This window comes from Antechinus flavipes, chromosome 3 (assembly GCF_016432865.1).
Source record: "Antechinus flavipes isolate AdamAnt ecotype Samford, QLD, Australia chromosome 3, AdamAnt_v2, whole genome shotgun sequence".
NCBI classification, from domain to species: Eukaryota; Metazoa; Chordata; class Mammalia; order Dasyuromorphia; family Dasyuridae; genus Antechinus; species Antechinus flavipes.
In genome coordinates this window covers 522,072,292-522,096,013 of record NC_067400.1, presented here as the reverse complement: position 1 = coordinate 522,096,013, position 23,722 = coordinate 522,072,292, and the positions used below count along the sequence as shown (strand labels likewise).

Here is a 23,722-nt window from a genome sequence, read left to right as displayed (position 1 = left end):
ATTATGTGGTTAGATTTGTCTAATTCTGAGAGGGAAAGGTTGAGTTCCCCCACTAGAATAGTTTTGCTATCTATTGGGCTAACATTTCAAATAGTCGGCTCATAGAGCTTGCAGTCCACTAAAATGGCCAAACCCACCCTTCTCCACCCTCATATAAACTATTGTTTAAATATACATCTCCCATCTTATACTTAGGAAATTGATTTTTGGGGTACCAGAATATAAAACTTTACAGTTATCTCTATTAAATTTCCTCCTATTAAATTTAGACTAGTGTTCTAGCTTCTCAAGAGTTTCTTGGAGTTTTTCCAATTTGCCAGAGCTTGTGATCTCTTCTGAGAATCCCAGGATTATCTTCATAATAACATGAAGCATTGAGTACTTTTATTAGAAATTCAAATGTTTGTATACTACTCTACACCATTCTCCTTTGTTATTTACAGTGGTCCTGCAGGAAGGTAAAAAAAATATGATACAGTTAGTGCTCAAACATATCTCCTGACTTTCAGTCCTTTCTAATGTCAGTTTAAATGGCTTATCCAATATCATTTAGTAAGTAGTAGAAATAGAATCAAAACCTAGATCCCCTGAATTCCAAATAGAATGCCATTAAATCTATGATAGGAAGAGGAGTAATGATGGTTTCCCACAATTTTATAGGTGGAGAAAATTGAATTCCACCCAGTGTGGGGAAGTGGCTTTCTTTTAGTAACACAGCCAGGGAATGAATGAAGTAAGATTAGAATCTGGGTCTTTTAATTTCCTCCTGAGAATTCTGGTGAATCAAATTTTCACATTTATCAAATAGTCCCAGTCTTTGGGCTGACCATGCTTCCCAGGAGTTGAACTCTTAGATTTAGGATTGCAAGGGACCTTCAAGATCATCTAGTCTAACATTCTCATTTTACTGATGAAGAAAATGAGACACAGGCTGTGACTTCCTTCAAGTCTCACAGGTCGATGGATCAGAATTTGATCAGTTGATTCCAAACCCATCGATCTTGGCATTAAATCATGATGCCTCTCAAATCTTAAGAGTTTTGAAGGTTAGTCTTTTAACTATAGCCCAAGCCATAAAAAAGAAAATTGTAACAAGTAGTTACTGTATGTTTTGCTATGTCTTAATAACATAAAAACAGTGTTAAAAGTAGCAAAGAAGTAAAAATCAAAAACAGAGAACAAATTTGGTAATAAATAATCAGTAACTTTGGAAAGAGCAGTTTCAGTAGAGTGATGGAATCAGAAGGTAGGCTCAAAGGGTTGAGGAATGAGTGGAAGGAGAGAGAGTAAAGACAGTGAGTGTAGATAGTGTAGATAGCTTTTTCTGGGAGTTTGTTGAGAAAGTACAAGGATAAAGGACTATAGCTTGAGGGGATGATAGGGTCTTAGTGAAGTTCTGAATTTTTTTTTATTATTATAGCTTTTTATTTACAAGATATATGGATGGGTAATTTTTCAGCATTGACAATTGCAAAACCTTTTGTTCCAATTTTTCCCCTCCTTCCTCCTACTCCCTCCCCCAGATGGCAAGTTAACCAACACATGTTAAATATGTTAAAGTATAAATTAAATACAATATATGTATACATGTCCAAACAGTTATTTTGCTGCACAAGAAAAATCGGACTTAGAAATAAGGTAAAAATAACCTGAGAAGGAAATCAAAAATGCAGGCAGACAAAAACAGAGGGATTGGGAATTCTATGAAGTGGTTCATACTCATTTCCCAGAATTCTTTCCCTAGGCGCAGCTGATTCATTTCATTATTGCTCTATTGGAACTCATTTGGTTCATCTCATTGCTAAGATGGCCAGGTCCATCAGAATTGATCATCATATTGATCGTTGTTGAAGTATATAATGATTTCCTGGTCCTGCTCATTTCACTCAGCATCAGTTCATGTAAGTCTCTCCAGGCCTTTCTAAAATCATCCTGTTGGTCATTTCTTACCAAACAATAATATTCCATAACATTCATATATCACAATTTATTCAGCCATTCTCCAATTGATGGGCATCCACTCAGTTTCCAGCTTCTGGCCACTACAAACAGGGCTGCCACAAACATTTTGGCACATACAGGTCCCTTTCCCTTCTTTAGTATCTCTTTGGGGTATAAGCCCAGTAGAAACACTGCTGGGTCAAAGGGTATGCACAGTTTAATAACTTTTTGAGCATAGTTCCAAATCGCTCTCCAGAATGGCTGGATGTATTCACATGAATTTTTTTTATGATTGGAAAACCTGAACATATTTGAAGATAGCAGGGAAGGAATCAAAAAGTAAAGAGATTGAAGATTAGAGAGCTAGTGAGAGAATACTTCTCTTGCAGGGTGAGCTATTGGAGAAGAGAAGTGATGAAAACAAGAACCCAGGTGGAAAGGTTGGCCTTGACAAAGCAAAGGGCTCTTGTTATGAGAGATTGGGAAATAAAAGAAGAAAATGGGAATGGTAGAGAGCTGGACTTGGAGTCAGGAAGAATTGTATCTAAATTCTGCCTCAGAAATTTACTAGCTGTGTGATCCTGAGAGCAAGTCACCCTCACTTCTCTAAGTCTCAGTTTCCTCATCTAAAAAAAGAATAAAAATTGAATAGTTTCCTAAGAGGATTGTTTTGAGGGTCAAATGAGAAATATGTAAATCACTTTGCAAACCTATATAGCATTATATAAATGCCAATGATGATGACATTTATAAAATAAAGAGAGGGAAATAATAGGGCACTCATGCCAAATAGCTTCAATTTTATTAGTAAAATAAGATTTGAGAGGGGAAGAATAGAGGGGTTTAGGAAGCTTGAGAAAAGAAGGCTTAGAAGAACATTTGTTACAGAGAATAAGATAATCAATTAGGAGGCAAGGGATCCTAGAGTAGAGGACAATGTGGAGTTGAATTGGTTAACTATGAGGTCAAGATTGGGAATGTAGGAAACTGAAATTAGAGCAGGGTCAGTGGCCTAGAAAAGTACAGAGGAATACTGAAAAGATACCATAATCATTAGATGGAGGGGGAGGAGGGGGAGAGGATCTTGAATCAACCACATTGAAACCAAAAGTGTTGACATTTTTTAACTTTGAAAAAAAATTGGCATAGTGAGCAAAGTTGTTCCTGAATAAGAGATATGAGAATTCAACCCCTTCCTTTTTCTGAATAAGGCAGAAGCTATTGGCATAAAACATATATATATATATATATTCTAAGACTCTGGTTAGTTTAGTTTTGGGCAACTGATTATTTTCCCTCTTATTCTTTGTTATAATATAGTTTTCTGTTTGGAGCAATGTTGGGAAGTGCAGATGGTGGCAAAAACAAAAGATAGCAATGGGCATATTTTTAAGAGGAAAAACAATTGCCAGGTTGAATATAAAACTCCAGAAAAATATAACAGGTAGCCCTAAAATTTTCTCCTTTTTCATCTCTACCTTGGGTCTCCATAGCTTTCTTCATGTTCCAGCTAACATTTCACCTTCTACAGGCAGCCTTTCTTGATTCTTCTTAATTCTACTACCTGCTTTTTGTATTATTTCCAACTTAATCTGTGTATGTGTAGCTTTTGATATAGTTGTTTGTATATTGCTTTTCTTATTCAGTTCTGAATTCTTTGAAAGACTTTCCTTTGTCTTTCTTTGTAACTAGAATTCAGCACAGTGCTGGTGTGAAGGAAAGTGCTAAATAAATGTTTATTGACTGCATGATTTAGATGTAGCACTTAATGGAAAACTGGAGAACTTTTCGATTATTTGATTTAATGTTTTAAGATCAGGTTTTAGGATTTTGTTAATTGTTTTATTCTGAGTTTAAAAACACTTTAGATTGAGAATATATCCAGTAATCATTTGAGAAAAGTTTTGTTGCTTTTAAAATCTTCAAAGCATTTTGGTGGTCATGAGGAAGTTTTTCTTCTAAGAGTGTTAAAATGGAATTCTACTCTGTTCTTATTTTCAAAATCTAGATACAAGAATCTAGTTTATGCAGGGCACAGAACAATGAATAAGCAATCCTATCTAAACCCACGTGTCAGACATTCTTCCAATATACAGAATTATTTTTTTTAGATTATAGAAAATACTCAATGAGATCCCCCCACCCCAATGCAATTGGAATTAAGTGACTTGCTTAGGGTCACACAGCTAGAAAATATTAAGTATCTAAGACAGATTTGCATGCAGGTCCTCCTGACTTCAGGGCTGGTACTCTATCCACTGTACCATCTAGCTGCCCCACTCAATGAGATTTTAATGCAGACTTTTTCTAAATTTAGAGGACCTCCATTCATCTATGCTGCTGGAAGGATGGTAAGAATCCCTCCAAAAAAACAGCCCTAATTAAAAAAAAATTTTAACTGAGGGAGTAAGCATTTATTAAGTACTGACTGCATTACAGGTATTATACTAGGTTCTGGGCACACAAATGAAAGAGTCAATTTTCCCAGGAAAGAAAAATATTAGCATTTATTAAGCACCTACTATATGCCAGGCACTATCCTAAGTGCTATATGCGTGTTACCCCATTTAGTCCTCGTAATATTCCTATTATTAGCCCCATTATAGTTGAGGAAACTGAAGTAGAGGGAGGTTTAATGACTTGTCCATGATCACATAATGTCTGAGGTTGGATTGGAACTCAGGTCTCCCTGACTCTAGGCCCAAGACTCTATCCAGCTTTTGTGATGGTAAGAAAGAGAGAAAGGATTCTAATTATTATATAGCAATGCAAGTCTGCAGTTCTTGGTAATTGATTCAATGTGAGGAGAGGGATGAACCAGAGAGGAGAGGACTCCAAGGCAAATCTTAAGTAGCATATTTTATATACCAGAAAAATTAGGCCCAGTTGTGAAGTGACTTGTTTACAGTTATATAAGCAAAAGAACTAGAATCCATTGAATACAATTGGAGATAGAAGAGAAGGCCTTAAAGATAAAAGGAAATAGTAAAGATGGGAGGGAAAGTTTAAGTCCAACAGCCACACTTTACAGAGGCCACTGAGACTCTGATGGATTGACCAATTTTCCCAAAGGCACACAACAGTGAACAGCTGAACTGAGATTTGAACCCTTGTATTAGCATAATTTAATCCAAATGCTATGCTTTTACCACTTTATAGGTTGCTTCCTGGTATTTGAACTCAAAAGTTCTGCTTTAAAGCCCAGAAAATTTTTTTTTTTATTTATAAAACATGCATGGGTAATTTTTCAATATTGACCCTCGCAAAATCTTGTGTTCCAATTTTTCCCCTCCTTCCCTCCACATCCTCCCCTAGATGACAGGTAGTCCAATCCATGTTAAATATGTTAAAGTATATGTTAAATCCTATATATATATGTAATATTCATACAGTTGTCTTGCTGCATAAGGAAAATTGGATCTAGAAAGAAAGAAAAAACCTGAGAAGGAAAACAAAAATGCAAGCAAACAACACAGAAGGAGTGAGAATGTTATGTTGTGGTCCACACTCATTTCCCACAGTTCTCTCTCTCTGGGTGTAGCTGGTTCTCTTCTTTACTGAACAACTGGAATTGGGTTTGAATCATCTCATTGTTGTAGAGGGCCATGTCCATCAAAGTTAATCATCATATAATCTTGTTGCCGTGGATAATGATTTGGTTTTACTTATTTTACTCAGCATCGGTTCATGTAAGTCTCTCCAGGCCTCCCTGAACTCATCCTGTTGGTCATTTCTTACAGAACAATAACACTCCATAGCATTCATATACTAAATCCCAGTATTTCAGAAAAGGGTTTTAAGACCCTGGCTCTGTGACCACCTATGTAATCTTAGTGAGTTAGTTAACCTAGGTAGACTTAGTTTCCTTATCTGTAAAATGAGAGGGTTGTACTTGATAATCCTCAGGCTGTAAATCAAACTTTGTAGTTCCAATAATCTAATCAACAATTGGATAATCGATTCAATAATCAACAATAAAATTTTGAATGTCAGGAGGGAAGGTTTGGAGGGGACTCCCATCACAGATCTGTGGTAGAAATGGTTCTTGATAGCTCTTACCTGTCATTTCAGGACAATGGAGAGTGCCACCATCCCCTGGAACCAAAGTGTTAACATCACTCTGGACATGAATGAGGAGGGCTACAGGTGCAAGTTTGATGAAGACTTTAAGTATGTGCTGTTGCCAATGTCCTACGGCGTGGTTTGCGTGCTAGGGCTATGTCTCAATGCCCTGGCCCTCTACATTTTCCTCTGCCGGATTAAGACATGGAACTCCGCCACCACCTTTATGTTCAACCTTGCCATATCCGACACTCTCTACGTGGTCTCCTTGCCCCTCCTCATCTACTACTATTCCCACGGGGACGACTGGCCCTTCAGCACAACCCTCTGCAAGCTGGTGCGGTTCCTCTTCTACACCAATCTCTACGGCAGCATCCTCTTCCTGCTGTGCATCAGCCTCCACCGCTTCCTGGGCATCTGCTACCCCCTGCAGTCGCTGCGCTGGGGCAACGTGCGCTACGCCCGCCGGGTGGCTGCCGTCGTGTGGGTCATCGTGATCGGCTGTCAGTCGCCCGTGCTGTACTTTGTCACCACCAGCAGCCGGCCTGACGGGATCACTTGCCATGACACGTCAGCCCGTCACTTGTTCAACGACTTTATAACCTACAGCTCGACCATCCTCGTGCTGCTCTTTATCGTGCCCTTCCTAATCATCCTGGTGTGCTACACGCTGATGGTCCGGCAGCTTCTGCGACCCACAGTGGGGCAGCCCCGGCTCTCTCGGTCCAAGCGCAAGTCGCTCAGGATGATTATTCTGGTCTTGGTCGTCTTTTCTCTGTGCTTCCTCCCTTTCCACATCACCCGTACACTCTACTACGCCTTCCGATCTCTGGACGTGAACTGTTATTCCCTTAATGCCATCAACATAGCCTATAAGGTCACTCGCCCGCTTGCCAGTGCCAACAGCTTCCTGGACCCTGTGCTCTACTTCCTGGCTGGCCAGCGGTTCGTCAGGTTCGCTCGCCATGTCCTGACACCACCAGGGGATGGCCACAAGATGGTGATTCAGAACCCCAACACTCTGGACAGTGGGCGGACTCGAAGCAGCCCAGGCAACAGTGAGGGCCACAAAGATGCTCAGCTGTAGGGTCAGAAGGACTCGTGCGTCTTAGTCCAAGCCCCGCATGTCCCCCGTCCTCCATTTGGGTGAGAATGGGGAGCAGCCAGGAGAGGGGCTATGGGCTGCTTAGTCACACAATACGTGAAAGTGTCCACTCGACAGAGGAAAGTTTGTCCTTGGAGACCAATCACAGGAAGACAAGAGGAGGTGGACATTTGTCATCATCTGCACTGCTCCAGGAGAGACCCATGACTGTGACTGAACTGGACCTCCAGTGTTTAGTGACAGCAAGTAGAGAGGTGCTGACTGGGAAATAAGCTCCCTGGGATCTCCCACTGCCTGGATGGATGACCTGGGATAGGCCAGTACATCCCTTCCCAGCCTCAGTTTGCTCTGACTAAAAAGTAATTTGTTAGCATATTTAAGACTGGTGAAAGATGGGGGAAAGTCCTTCTCTATTAAAAGCATTAAGTTCTGTGTATGTTTAACTAGGGGAAGATTTGGGGTAGGAGGGAAAAATACTCATTGCCTTCAAAAATCTAAAGAGCTCTTATGGGGCAGGGGAAGGATTACTCTAGTCTTTGGTGCCTTGGAGAGTAGAACTTGGACAATGGTGGGACAAGGAGTTACATAAAGGCAAATGTGGGTTCCAAAAAAAAAAAGCCTAATAATAATTTCTTATGACTAGAGCTGTCCCAGAGTGGAATGTACTGCCTCAGGAGAGAGTGAGTAGGAAGGCTCTCTGCCTAGGGACAGATGGCACTAGGTGCCTTGTCAAGCGGCAGTCAGTTTCAATGAATCTATGAAAGGGTTGGACTCAATGGCCTTTCAGGCCCCTTCCAGTTCTGGTTTCATGCTTCCATACTGCCCTCTTCTCAATTCTCTTCCTCATGAATAGTAAGCCCTTTTTTTTTCTCCTTTTAAAATTCAGGCAAATGGGACAAATCAGAAAACTCTAGAGCCAAAAGCTGACATTCTCCCCTCCCAAGCCCTGGGAACAGGAGCAGGGCTTAAAGTAGCACAGGATCCTTGGACTGAGTTGACCTTCTGTGTCAGGTTGAGGGAGAAAATATTGAGTGGGAAGCTTGGTCCCATTTTACAGGTAGAGATAACAGGGACTTAGAAGAAGGGACCCTAGAACACAGAGTAGAATGTCAGAGCTGGAAGGCTCCTTTGAATATAAAATATTAGAGCTGGAAAGGATTTTAGAGTTAAAAAATCAAATCCAACAAAAATTTAGGTGCTTAACTATGTTTAGAGTTCTGGGCTCAGTATTAATGCAACAAAAAAGAAGAGCAAAGGGACTTTCCAGAGGAGAGAGTGCTTTCAAGAGGCTGGGGTGAGGTGGGTGGCAGAGATGGATTAGAGAAAGTCAGAGAAAGCATCATAGAAGTGAATCTTGAAGAGGACCACAAGGCAGACCATCAAAACTATTAGGGACCTTAGAATATGTTCTAAAGTCCTGAAGCTGGACTTTAAAAGCCATCAGTTCAAGTCTTTGGTTTCACAGATGGGGAAAACTGAGGCCCAGAAAAGAAAATCAAGTTTTTCAAAGTCACATAGGGTGTGACAGAACCAGGATTAAGACAGAAGACTTGTGACTCTCAATCCAAGTTATTAAAGCAATTCTGGACATGTTCCTTTTCTCTAAACCCTTTAGCTCTCCTTGTCTTAGAATTGAAAGTTCCCCTCTCTTCTGCTGCTTCTTCTCCCCAGACCCAGTCCCATGACATGTCTGAGAGAGACCCTTTTTGTTAAAGAGTTTCCTGCTGAGGCAACCCCTGTTGTCCCGTTCCCAGCTCCTGTGGTCTGCCTATGAGGGAGGGGAAAGGAAAAACCAAGTGGCCCTCAGGGATGTGGGGAAGAGAACTGGAAGTTGGGGTCCTGGGAGAATTTGTGTATGTTTTTGGAAACTAACTCATAATTTATAAAGAGTGAATGACTTTGTAATCATTGATTATGTCTCTTTATTTGAGGACACCTGAGCAGTTCCCCAATGAAGGTTCAACATTCCCAATTGCCTCCATTTCCCCACCTGCCTTCCCAACTTTTCTTTTTCCTCTAAAAATAATACTACCAAGTTCTTCCAAAAATTTAGGCAGCTTTCCAGGTCTTTGTGTTGACATTCCAAAGTCTATCAAGGGAATGAAGAAGATTATTATTTCCATCCTTCAAAGACTCAAGATCTCATCTATATGACTATTCCCTTCACCTTTGCAGATTATAACCCTTTCCCACATTGATAAATATCATTATGAGTTGCTGTGGCTGGTAAAAGCCATCCTCTGAAAGCGAACCATCACATTTAGCAAGGCATTAAACATGCCATTACTCACAACATCCTTGTAAGCTAAAGTTCCAGTATGGTAGGTCTTGTCTGAGCTGGTAGAGTGAATATGGATGAACTCACCCATAAAATAGAAGCAGAGAGCAAAATGGATGAGAAACCAGAATTCAGTAATGTATTGTTTACAAGGAAGTACTTGAAACAGAACACAATTAAAGAGCTACAGCACAATCTGTTATGTTTTAGCTAAAGTGAAAAGGGCAAGGGTAGCAATCATGGTCTCCAGACAAAGCAAAACCAAACAGAATTAATCAAAAGAGATAAGTAGGGAAATTTTATTTTGCAAAAAGGTGTCAGAGGCTATGAAGTAATATCGATATTAAACATATGTGTAGCAAATGGCATAGCATCAAATTCTTTTTTTTTTTTTTTTTACCATTTGACTAAATTTAATTTTTAAAGAATTATTTTCTTCACTTTTGGATCTCCTTTTCCATTTGATCAGTTCTAATTTTTTTTTATTAAAGCTTTTTTATTTTCAAAATATATACATGGATAATTTTCAACATTTACCTTTGCAAAACACTTGTGTTCCAATTTTTTTCCCTCTTTCCCCTTTTCCCCTCCCCTAGACAGCAAGCAATCCAAGATATGTAAAACATATGCAGTTCTTCTATATATATTTCTACAAATGTCATGCTGCATAAGAAAAATTAGATTAAAAAGGGAAAAAATGAGAAAGAAAACAAAATGCAAGCTAACAACAACAATAAGAGTGAAAATACTATGTTGTGATCCACACTCAGTCCCCACAGTCCTCCTCTGGGTGCAGATGGCTCTCTTCATCACAAGACCATTGGAACTGATCTGAATCATCTCATTGTTGAGAAGAGATGTATCTATCAGATTTGATCATCGTATAACCTTGCTATTGCCATGTACAATGATCTCCTGGTTCTGCTCATTTCACTTAACATCAGTTCATGTAAGTCTCTCCAGGCCTCTCTGAAATCATCCTCCTGATCATTTCTTACAGAACAATAATATTCCATAACATCTATATACCATAATTCATTCAGCCATTCTCCAATTGATGGGCATCCACTCAATGTCCATTTTCTTGTCACTACAAAAAGGGTTGCCACAAACATTTTTGCGCGTAGCATCAAATTCTTAAAGGAAAAATTAAATGAGTTGAAGTATCTCAATTTACTCCTCTCAGAACTACATAAATATAACTATAAAATAAGAAAGAAGTTAAGGCGATAAGTAGAATTTAGAAAATATACATATGGGAGGCCATTGGAGAAACTGAATGGAAGTAGAAAAAAGTATACCTTTTTCTCAGCTATACATGATAGCTTTACAAAAATTGACTTGTATATTTGGGCATTAAAACCTCACAAACAAATGTAGAAAAGCAGAAATATTAGCCTTTTCAGACCATAATAAACAAAAATTACATTCAATAAAGGATCTTGGAAACATATTAAAAATTAGAAACTAAGGAGAATGTGATATTGAGGAGCAACTAACTTCTTCACTATGTAGCTTTTATTTCACCTCCCCGGATCTTAATTTCTTTCTCTGTAAAAAGTGGAGAAGTTGGCCCAGAAGAGACAGTAAGCTTGAAATCTGGGATCCCTCTGCTGGAAGTATAGGATTCATGAAAATGATCCCTTCTTTCCTCCTTCCATAGTAGTCATGTCATCTCGACAACCCTGGGAGGTAAGTAAGCTCTCAGTCAACAAGCATTTATTAAATACTTACTAAGCATCAAACACTGTGTGAGACTCTGGGAATATAAAAATAAAAAGAAATAGTCCCTGCTCTGAAACTTATGTTCTATTCTGGAAAACAAGCAAATCTGGTTTTTATAGTGATGGAGATATACTAATTTTACATTGAAAGAAACTGAAGACCAGAGGAGGAATTGATTTGCCCCGGGTCATACAAGAAATGACCTGTGACTGCTTTAGGTCAGCTTTATAACGGGAAGATTCAGGATTCAAACCTAGGTCTTCTGACTCCAAATCCAGTACTCAATTTACAAAACTGAGTAAATAAAAGCTTGGGCAGTCCCATGAAACCACACCAGTCATGCAGTGACAGACAGAGCCTGTAACATGAGATAGCAGTTATAGACAAGTAGAGCAATTGGGTTTATTATGTTGCTTTTGCTTAGAAGGGATACATTGATTTAATAGTGTCATAATCCAAAAGAATCTCGAAAGACTAAGGCATTGGGCCTAACATAGTAAGACAGAACGTAAAGAGATGTGAAAGTAAATTCTTAAACTTTAATTCAAAAAATTAACTTCTTAAATAAGAAATAGGAAAGATATGCCTGAAAAAATCTTGTTGTTTTTAATGGACAGCAAGTTCAGTATGAATCAAACAAGTGGTCAGGCAGTTGAAAAAGCTCATGAGGATTAAGTTACATTGATTGGAGTGCAATGCCCAAGGGGGTGGTGATATTGCTAATCTCTGACTCAGTCAGATCACATCTATACTATTGTTAATTTGGCTTTTGCTACAATCTAGGAAGGATGGAATACCCAGAAGAAGATGAGTAGTATAATAAAGGACCTCTAGTTCAGTGGTTCTCAAACTTTTGTTCTTGGAATCTTTATACTATTAAAAATTATTGAGGATCTGTCCAAAGAGTTTTTGTTTATGTAGGTTATACTTATAGATATTTACACAGATATATACATATATTATAGATTTAGATAAATATTTACCATATTAGAAATAAAAACTAATTTTGAATTTGCAGACCCTCTGAAAGCTTTTCAGAGACCCTTAGGATTCTCTGGATCTCATTTTAAGAACCACTGCTCTAAATTATGCCATGTAATAATTTGTTGGGCAGTTATAGCCTAATAGTTAAGAGTGCTGAGACTAGAATCAGGAATACTTTAGTTTAAATCCAGCTTTGGAGACTTACTGTCTGACCCTGGGTAGGTCACTTAACTCTGTTTGCCTCAGTTTCCTAAAAATGAGCTAGAGAAGTAAGTGTCAAATAAGTCCATTACTTTTGCCAAGAAAAATCCAAATGGGATTGCAAAGGGTCAGACTTGACTGAAATGACTGAATAACAATAATTGGTTGAAGAATCTGGGGATGTTTAGCTTGGAGAAGCCTTGGGGGAGACCTGTACATATATTTAAAGAGATGTCATATCCTCGGGGGAGGAAAGTATTGGGATTTTTCTGGTTTGCCTCAGAAGGCAGAACTAGGAGAAACTGGAGCTGTGAGTGTGGGGAAGAGAGATTTGCAAAGAGGGAAGTTTAGACTATATGTAAGAAAAAAAATAGTCATTACAGTGGAATGGGAAGTTTGAGGAAATAATGGGCTTCCCTATTGCTGGAAATCTTCAAAGACTAATTAATGCAGATCCTTGGTTCCCTTCCTCCAGTGGTCTTGATTCTCAGAAGTCACTGGCAGAATTTGATCTTAGATATTTTGTAGAGGCCAACTTCAGTGCAGATATGGATTGGACCAGATGGTCTCCATAGTCCCCTTCAATTCTGAGTTTCTATGGTTTGAGAAGAGTAAAAAATAGCAGCTCCGGCAGCAGGAATGACTGTGCTACTGGTTGAGTGGTGGTTCTCAGGTTTCATTTCTTCTACCTTCCACTCACTTTTGTGGAAGTTATGTCCCACTGACTCCAGGCCCAGCGAGGATGATTCTGCTGGAGATTTTTAGAGGAAGGGATTCACACGTCTGAAAATGCTTTTGAGCAGAGGGAAGAATCTAGGTCTCAGGAGCTCCCTGACCTCTGACCTGACTATGCCCTAATAAATAGGGAAAGACTTAGAAGATCCTGTGAAAAAGGACTTAGCCTGCTCCAGCCTCCTGACACAGATTTATCCCAACAAAGTTCTTTTGGACTATGGGCTACATGTTTGAGATTGCTTGGTACCAAGCCCTGAATGGAAAAATATTCATGATTGCACTTGTTTAACCTATACCATATTGCTTGCTGTCTTGGGCAGGGCGGCGGCAGGGTCAGGGGGAGAACAATTTGGAACACAAAGTTTTGCAAAGGTGGATGTTGAAAACTATCTTTGCATGTATTTGGAAAAATAAGATATGACTAATTTTTTTAAATGGCAGAGAGGAAACACAAAGATATAATGTGACCCTCATAACTTTGCAACAAAGAAGATCTAGTTGTTGAACTAGTACTGGATTGGACTCCAAGATGCTGAGTTGGAACTCTAGACTTCCCAGTTACTGTCTGGGTGATAGTAGGCAAGCCATTTGACCACTAGAAATCTTCAGTTTTCTCATATGCAAAAAGAAAATATTTAAAACTCCTCGCTTCTAAGTTTACTGGGAAGGAAACACTTTGCAAACATGACTTATCCTCCATGGCAGCCCACTTCACTTTCAGACAGTTCCTAGGAAGTTTTTCCCTATGTCTAGCTGAAATCTAGGATTGAGTTGCCTGTAGATCCATTTCAGGATTTTGAGCTCCACCTGGTGGCCCAGGTTTTCCCTATTGTCCTTCTAAAGTTATTCCCTGCTTCCACATTCTGTTCTAAGGTCCTTTGCTACTCAGATACTCTCTGTTCCCAGGGTCTTCCCAGCTCTGACATTTTGTGTTCTGAAGTGATTTCTGTTGAGGTTGGGAAGGGGAGCCCAGAAGTTTGGGGTCACAGACTATCACAGGGTGCCTCAAAAGAATTTGCAGGCTTGAACCCATTTCCTGGTCAAGGAGCAAAGTTTTATTGTAATTATAACTCCAATTGGAGCAGGCTAAGTTCCAAAAGAAATGACCAACATGCTAAGAGAGAAAGGATACCTTTATCCAGCTTTCTATCATTGACATGCTAATCCCATGGCCCAGAGGTAGGGCCAGGGCCAAGAAGTGGTCTCCGGAATGTGCTTCTCACTGACCAGATTATCAGCCAGCAATGATTTGAGGAGTGCTCTATTCAGAATCAGACAGATAGTTGTGAGATTGGGAGTGTGGGAAGTCCCTGAAGCAGACTCCAAAGCCAGAAGATTTAGGATTACTGGCTTATTGTTAGAATAGAAGCCTCTCCTAAAATCAGGGGTCCTCAGAATCATTGATATATTATATCATTTTCCCCTCTTAAGCAGTTTGTGCCCAAAATCCATTTAAGACAAAGGGATGGAAGTCTCGTTTTCTGAAGCTGCTTCATGCTGATAAGAGGCATAGAGCTGTCTCTATTTAATGTGGGGAGGGAGGGGAGGGAGAGGGAGAGAGGGTCCAGACTAAGGAGGGGAGACGTGTGACTTGAAGATGGCAGCAGCAACATTCAAAAGGGTGCTGGGTGTCAGAATCAGTTAGCCATTGGTGATATTTATTGAGAATTGTGTAGTTGGAGTAAATGAGTAAGGGAGAAGACCAAGAAGATTAGTGGTTGTTATAAATAAAATTAGGGACATAAGCATTAGGGCTCATGTTCGACCAAGATTGTTGTATATTGGTATTACACAATATCAGGGCGAACAAATAGGTGGAAGTTCATAGCTTGGAGACTGGAGGAAACAACTCTACCAATAGGAGTGTTAATTATGAAGAAATTGCCAGGAAAGTGGTGTAGAAGCATTATGAGTGAGTTTGCCAGAATAATTTTGGAATGGATGTCCTACAATTATTATGTGGATAAGAGATCCTTCCTGGCAAGAAAACAGGAGATAACTGGTGAAAGTAATCTCCTTGTGGGGTAGCTAGTACAAATGGGGTGTCATCTAGGGTAAGGAATAGGACTTTTGCAAATAATGCATCAGTTCATATATGTGGGCTGCCTTGAGGATGCTGATGGGGGCACACCCAATAATCCTGAATGCCCCCACTGCCCACAGAGGTCCCTAGCCTGCCTAAAGACTAAGGAGTTATCTCCCCACTGGCAGGGACACAAAGAGAGCTGGAAAGAAAATACTAAGAGCAAAGCTCTCATCTTGTGATGTATTCTTAAAGGTACACCTGAAAAAGTAGAAAATCACAACACAGAAAGAAAGCTAATCTTAAGTGCCTCAGCCACCCTTTTGAGTTATTTGAGAAGTGAAGGCTGGGACATTGTTGCTCTGCAAAGAAATGGGCAGTCCAAAAGAAGTTCCCACTGACTTGCCTCTGGGATTAGAAGCTGGCCTAAGTATGTTTGAAACCACCCAGGAGAAACGGTGGATACCTGTATTGGGCTCATGGCTTCTACTGACTATTTGTTCTGATTATAGAAATTTGCTATAAGAGGAAGAAGCAGGAACATGATTATAACAGCATCAAAACTCTCAGGCTTCAGCCTGAGAGCACATACATGACAGGATAAAGCATCCTTAAATCTGTTTGACAGCTGATCATGCAGTAATAATTAGCCAGACTCAGAAATAATCAGATGGGAAACAGAAACAGAACTGGGAAACTGAGTCAGAAGGATCCCGCCTTAAGCAAAGGCTAAGGTTGCCCTCCCAACTCTTGCCCAGATAAGATGTCCATTTAGAAACTTATGGCATTTCTCTCTCAAAGGGTGGGCTAGTGACTAAATGATCAGGCAATCAAATTCAGAACTCAAAAGAATATCAGTTACAGTCCAAGAAATTTTATCTCTAACAGCAAATTCTACTAATCACAGCTTAGGACTAAATACATTATTTTTAAAGTTTACCAGGACACAGGAGATTTGGTTATTTTCCAGTTTATACAAATCATTCAGGAAAAGGTTAAGGTGCCAGTTTTTACTGACGGGGCCCTCGAAAGTTTGATTCTAGATAACTAGAGTTTTTAAAGTAGTCCCAAACTCTTCTGTTAACACTATCAGTAAAAATAGATCCCAGTTTACATATCCCTTTAGTGGGCTTTAATTAGAGCTTCTTTAAAATTGTTTGCATTATCATATCTTAGACAAATTTCCAAATTACTTTATAAATACAGAAATCATTTATCTGTGAGATAAAAACCCTAAAGTTATAAAATATGAAGTGATTATATTCAATAAAGCAGTTAACATTCATATAGCACATTTTATGCTAAGCAATTTTGTAATCATGTGGTCTTTATAACAATTATTTCTCTTTGACAAATCAAAAAACAAGGTAGAAATAAAATAATTTGCCATAAATTACATAGCTAATACACATCCACAACTGAAAAAGAGAATGGTGGGCTTACCAAATGCAGAGCCTGACTGGCTTTCTCATCTCACAGTGCTGTGGTGGGTGCTGCCAGGGGTACAGAATTCCCAGGCAGTTCTTGGACAGAATCTGTTGAAAGCTGAGGTGACTGGTGCCAGAATATCACTTTGATGGTAGTTTCAGGTGCCAGGACTCGGGGAATGCTGACCATAGATCTTGACCCCCCACACACACTCCCATAAAACTGGATTGGGGAGATATTTGGGCAAGGTTGTGTGGGTCCCCAGGGTTTTGCTTCTCCTATTTCTACAGGTGAGGCAGAATTTGAGTTTTAATCTGATCTGAGATGAGGTATTTGGGCTATATTGATCTTGTTAGCAACTCCCCACAACTGAGATACACTCAGGACTTTAGAGAGTGGAGTGAAGAAGGTCCCTTAATACCTTTTGAGGTGCTATCCCAAAGGAGCAGAAGGGGGACTCCGGACAAGATAGGAATCAAGGAAGGATTAGCAAAAAATTGCTATTTACCTAGTTTGTTTTCCCTTTTTCTTTTCTTCCATAATGGGGTAAATTCCTGGAATTATCCCCAATTTTTCAGGAATTTTTATTGCAATCTTAAAATGACTAATTGCCAAACTTCTTAACCATTGCTCTCAAAATTTTGAGACTCTGTTAAGATGTTATTTTAATTTTAATTGGTTAACTTTTTTGTGTAGACCCCAGTTTGGCCAGAGCTGAAGTCCACAGAAAAAAGTTTAGCTTTTTAAGAAATTTTCCCTGACATTGATGCATTGTTAATGGAGTTGTGAACGAATCCAACCATTCTGGAGAACAATCTGGAATTATGCCCAAAAAGTTATCAAACTGTGCATGCCCTTTGATCCAGCAGTGTTACTACTGGGCTTATACCCCAAAGAGATACTAAAGAAGGGAAAGGGACCTGTATGGGCCAAAATGTTTGTGGCAGCCCTGTTTGTAGGCTAGAAACTGGAAAATGAATGGGTGCCCATCAATTGGAGAATGTCTGGGTAAATTGTGGTATATGAATGTTATGGAATATTATTGTTCTGTAAGAAATGACCAGTAGGATGAATACAGAGAGGCTTGGAGAGAGTTACATGAACTGATGCTAAGTGAAATGAGCAGAACCAGAAGGTCATTATATACCTCAACAATGATACTATATGAGGATGTATTCTGATGGAAGTGGATTTCTTCAGCAAAGAGAAGATCTAATTCAGTTCCAATTGATCAATGATGAACAGAAAGAAGTAGCTACATCCAGAGAAGGAACACTGGGAAATGAGTGTAAACTGTTTGCATTTTTGTTTTCCTTTCCAGGTTATTTTTACCTTCTGAATCCAATTCTCCTGTGCAACAAGAGATGTGTTCAGTTCTGCACACATATATTGTATCTAGGATATACTGCAACATATTTAACATGTATGAGATTGCCTGCCATCTAGGGGAGGGAGTGGAGGAAGGGAAGAGAAAAGTTGGAACAGAAGTGAGTACAAGAGATAATGTGGTAAAAAATTACCCAGGCATATGTTCTGTCAATAAAAAGTTATAATAAAAAGAAATTTTCCCAGCACTCTAACTATAGCATAGAGGTTTTTTTCTTGCTGGTTATGTTTTAAATCTTTCCAGTTAATAAAATCTATCTCACAGAACAAACATGACACAGATATTCTGCACAGAGATGCAGACACAGACAAAACCAGAAGATTTAGGATTACTGACTTATTGTTAGAACAGAAATCCCTCCCTAAAGTCAGAGGAACTCAAAATCATTGCTATATTACATTACTTTTCAATTTGAATATGCTGAATTTTAAGGTCTCTTTCACCAATATTCTGTGTTCTGAGGCCCCTTCTAACTCTGATATATTATATCTTTTAAAGTTCCTTCCTTTGCTGGTAATCTGTCTTCTGAGATTTCTTTCTCTAAGATAATTGTTCTAAGGTATTTTCCAACACTCATTCCATGTCATAAGGTCTCTTTGAGCCCTGATATTCCATGTTCTAAGATATCTTTCAGCTATGATCTATAATCTACCATCACTTCTATTGCTGATATATTGTGTTCTATCTTTTGATATTCCCTGCTCTGAGATTCCTTCCAACCCCTGATATTCCATGTTCTAAGATCTCTCTGTTCTAATATTACATATTTTAAAGTTCTGCTCTTGACATTGATTCTTCCAATTTCAATTTCTCAGTTGCCCAGCAGAAGGACAATACCCACCCACCCAACCCCACCCAAAAAACCTTTAATTCAAACACCAGGTGTGTATATCTTGGATAAAGGCTGCTTAGGGACAGATATTTTTAGTTCCCTCTCCAACTCTGGGCCCTCTGCTCAGACAGGAAATGTAGGTCCAATTACACACTCTTTCCACAGTCCAGACCATGAAACATCACAGCCCCAAGCCCCTCAATCCCTTTGGAGGTTAGGAAAGTTATTCTTCATTGCCAATCCCTGTTCTATTTCTTTTTTCTTTTTTTCTTTTTTTAACATGTTAAAGAGTTTTCCTATTCATTTAATGTGAATAACTTCACAGGATCAAGCAGACAATCCAGTCATATTTAATAAGTAATTAGCATTTCAGGGTATATATAACTTTTAAAGTCTCAGGGGAGTGGGGAGGCAGAATCTACAGAGTAAGGGGGGGGGGAGAGGAATCAAGGAAGCAGGTGAAATCCATCTGACTCACTAGATCCCAGAATTGTCTAAAGATGTGCTAATCAAGGTTTCAGAGGTTGTTGTGCTGTCTTAAAGATGCTAACTAGGTAGTCTCAGAGGTTGAGTGATTTAAGAGTTTGGTCTCACAGGATTGAGATAGTAGAGGCTGAATAAGAAAAATTTTGGCCTCTCATTATTTTATACAAACTGGACAGTATGAGAGAATTGATCTGATTATGATTCTTGTTTTAACAATTCCTGAAAACAAAGTTGTTATGTGTTCATATCATGGAAAATGAGGTAGAAAGTATGGCTGGGATTTATTGTGGAATTAAAGTTGCAGGAAGACTTTATGTTCCCTAGTCACTGAGTTGCCGTCAGAATGGTCATAAAGTAAGCCAGCTTGGTGATTTCCTCTATTTTGTTGCTGTGAGAAATTGTCTTTTGTGAACATATTTCAGGATTGGTCCCTTTCATAGTATGGCTGAAAAGTAATAGGCTTCAAATCGGATTTGGAATAAATGGGAACAGCAGTTAGTTGGTAATAATTACCATTTGGTAACTTGGCTGTCTTCTGTTATCTATGTAAATGAGATGAGTAATTCCAGGATTGATTTTCCATTTTAGTTCCATGAATGGTATTATTAAGGTTGGGAAAGGGGCCCCCAAAAGCATGGAGTCATAGACCAATATCACAAAGGTGTCAAAAGAATTTGCAGGCTTGAACCCATTTCCTAGTCAAGGGGCAAATTTTATTTGTAATTGTAATACCATTACAAGTGGGCTGAATTCCAAAAGAAATTAGCAAAGTCCTAAGGGAGAGGAGACCCTTTTATCCAGCTTTCTATCATTGACATGCTAATGCTATGGCCCAAGAGTAGTCTCCAGAATTTGGTTATCACTGATAAGCTGATAGTCACTGCTGATAATCAGCAATGGACTGAGGAGTGATCTGTTCACTATTGTCTCAGGAGCTTGACCTGTGGCACTATTCTGAGGCCAGAAGCTATCTGACTGAGGAGTGGTCTATTCAGAATCAGACGGATTGAGCATGAGAGTTTTCTGAGGCAGACTCCAAAGCCAGATTTAGGACTACTGATTTTTTGTTAGAACAGTAGGCCTCCCCATCCCCAAAATCAGGGCACCTCAAATACTATATAATATCAATATTATTTGTTCAAGAGTCTTGCTGCAAGGTAACAGAAGGCTGCATAACTCCTTGAGTCCTAGTAGAATTCATTGTAGATAGGTCACACATCTTTGGCAAGTGAGATTCCTGGTCTGAAATGTTCATGCTTTTTCCTCTTCATTCTCACATTCTGGAAGCATTTCTTTTTTAACCTGCCTGTGGGTGATCCTCAGTTTCCTAGATATCTGTTCCATTTGTGGGGAATTAAGATATGCATTCTGATTGAAATAAGTATGCAGTTCCTGAAATTGTGTTTTGCTTTAGGCCATCGTCTTCCTAACTGTATTTTCCTTGTTGGAAATGTCATTCTAGGATTTGGACTTGGATTCCACTGTTGAATTTCCCATGAGCCTGTTGGTATAATTATATAATCGATGGACATGAATTTGAAAGTGAGGTCCTGGAGCAGTCTATGGTTTCCACAGGGTATCACAATCTTTATCTTGCTCTGAGGTTGAGCCAGGAGGTAGGTTTAGCCACACCAAAGAGAAAGGGCAAATGACCCTCTGTTCTATTTCTAGGCACAAAATAGACTTTCCACTTTAGTTGGAAACAATGGCTACTCTTGGCCCATTGTTGGGGTGTGATGGGAGGGACAGCATTAAGACTCCACCTGTCCCCAAAATATCTGGCCCTTAAAGGCCACTCTTGGCCCAGATACCCTGAAATCACTCCCCAGGGGTAGTCCACAAAGGCTAGGGCATCTGAGAAAGGACATGTGTGTTTACTAGTAAAGCAGAGAAGACCATGTGGAGGGAGGGTGGCGGCTCAGTCATAGACTCACAGAATGTTCCATTTGCAAAGAACTTGGAATATAAAATGTCAGAATTTGAAGAGAGACTTTAGAACAAAGAGAATAGAATGTGAGAGCTGGGAGGGATCTTAAAACACAATGGCAGAGCTAAAAGGAACTTTAGAATATACAATGTCAAACTATGAGGGTCTCATAGAAACCCTTTAGCCCAACTCCCTCATTTACAGAAGTGGAAACTGACAGTCAGAGAAGCAGGGACTTGCCTAAGATCCCAGCCAATCCTTTCAACTAAGTTCCAGGGGTCCTCAAACTACAGCCGTGGGCCAGATGCAGCAGCTGAGGACGATTATCCCCCTCACCCAGGGCTATGAAGTTTCTTTATTTAAACGCCCACAAAACAAAGTTTTTGTTTTTACTATAATCTGGCCCTCCAACAGTCTGAGGGACAGTGAACTGGCCCCCTATTTTAAAAGTTTGAGGACCCCTGTATCTAAATCATGTTCTTTTTATCTTTTGGTCCATGGCCAAAGGAAAGGGGAAACCTAGGTATTTGGGCCCAGGCAAGTTTTTTTTTTTTTGCTTGTTTATTTTTTTTTTGGGGGGGGGTTGTTTTTGCATTTGTTCTCTGAATTTCTGCAGCTGCTAAACAGATATAACTAAAGTTTAGCCCTAACCAGGATATTCCTTATCTCAATAAGCTTTAATGGCTCTCTCTTGCCTTTAGGATCAAATATAGTATCTCATGTTTGATGTTTAAAGCCTGAACAATTTGGTCCCTACCTGTGTTTCCAGATTGATTACTAATTACTTTTCTTCTTTTGAAATTTTATCCCCTTATAAAATGTAAGCTCTTTGAGGATAGGAACTTCATTTTTGTATTAGTGATGAATTCCTGGCTTCTAGGTGGAGTTGGCAGAGGTATTAATAAGTTTGCTCCCTGAGGCAAGTGGGTAAAGACACTGATGGGAATCAGCTCAGCCTTATAGTCCACCCCTGTGGAAATCTTGGGTAATCCCACATTACTGGATCCAAGCAGATCTCAAACCCCCAACATTAAGTTTCACTTTTAAATCTGTTCATGGTTCACACCAACTTTGCTGAATCCTTTTTGGGTTAGACCACCACAGTGTCCTGCTATGAAGCCTGCATTAGCACACTGGATACTTTAGAATCAGCTAGAGTCAGGATGAGCAAAAATCCTTGATCTTTATTTGTGGAGGTGAACGGAATGGCCATACAAAATGAGAGAAATCGCAACATGAAGTGACTGGCCTTCTCACTCCACCCTTTAAATCCTCCACCCAATCTCCTATACAACAGATAGAGCCCTCATAGAATGGTGGGTCGAGCCACTTTCCAAGCAAATGCTAATAGAGTATTGTCCAATTGGTAATTAGCCTTAAGTGCTAGGATCTCAGTGTATCAACTCAGGTTCAGCCCATTACATTCTGCCTCATGGATCTTTCTCCTTATTCAATCTCTCTCCCTTAACTCATGGTGTCTTTCTCCTTCCTATAGCTAACTATTTTAGGGTACTAAAATCCACTATGGTTTCAGTCTGCCATTTAATGGCATATTCTTTTTTCATGGTGAATTCCCTTTCCCCTGGCTAATTTATGAGTTCTCCTAGGGAACTTGTCTTTTCCATTGTTAATTTTTTAAAACCTTGCTAACTAAACACTCTCCTAAATTTATCTTATTTACTTCTCCCTTCATTTTGTCTGTAACCTTTCCTCATAAATAAATCTATTTTTTATTTTGCCCAAGAGAAAGATCATTCTGAATTCATCACATGACTGAATTTCAACATTTGGTGTCAAATTTTCATGTCAATTGCTTTCCTCAATCTCATCATTTGGTGCCTACATCAATTTCATCATTTGGTGTGCTCACCTCATCATTAGTGTCTCCAGAATCTAGTATAACTTTTTATGCATAGCAGGCTTTTAATACATTTCTTGATTAGGCACTGACACTCCTAAGTTAATGAAGTTCCTATTTTCATGGAGCTTACAAGTTAGAACATGTTCACATAACTATAATGCAGAGTAGAGAGGGATGGACATAAAGTGGATATACAAAGAACTCTAGAAAAATTGGGAGAGTTGGGAAAAGTCAGGAGAGAATCCCAAAAAGTTGGGAGAGGACCTAAAGCTAAGAGGATCAGGGGACTGATTGATCCTAAGCTGAATCTTGAAGGAAAAATGTATTTGGATAGGCTTGAGATAGAGAAGGAGTAAGTCCATTCAGAGCATGCAAATACAATACATGCAAATATACATGCAAATATATTTAACCAAAATTTTACAATAAGGTACTGTAAACAGTCCATAAAAGAAAAAGAAAAAAAAATTCAGACTTTCTCTGGTAGGAAAGGAGGTCAGAAAAATTTTACATGGATTTTCCAGATTGTGGGGGTATGGTATTCCTAGTCCCTGAGGACTAGGACATATAAGAAGTAGTAAAAATTGTGACAAGAAATATTGAAGTTGAATGGGACAAGTAAAGATTTTTCAGACTGTAGAGCAAGTTTCAGATTGCTCATGCCAAAAAGGGAGAAACTGTTGTACATTGGCCAACAGCCCCCTTCTGTATTTCTAAAGAATTCAGTTCAATCAAAAATCAACAGGA

The 23,722-nt window shown here is 39.2% G+C and overlaps 1 protein-coding gene across 1 annotated transcript in view; it reads left to right on the top strand.

The window, feature by feature from the left end:
* P2RY2 (purinergic receptor P2Y2) overlaps positions 1 to 9,013 on the top strand; it is a 60,183-nt gene extending 51,170 nt beyond the window's left edge. Inside the window, exon 3 of the mRNA XM_051987175.1 lies at positions 6,013 to 9,013. Within this exon, the coding sequence (XP_051843135.1) occupies positions 6,017 to 7,090 (1,074 nt within the window). The 5' untranslated portion in view covers positions 6,013 to 6,016 and the 3' untranslated portion in view covers positions 7,091 to 9,013. The remainder of the gene's footprint in view (positions 1 to 6,012) is intronic.
* Positions 9,014 to 23,722: the final 14,709 nt, after the last annotated feature.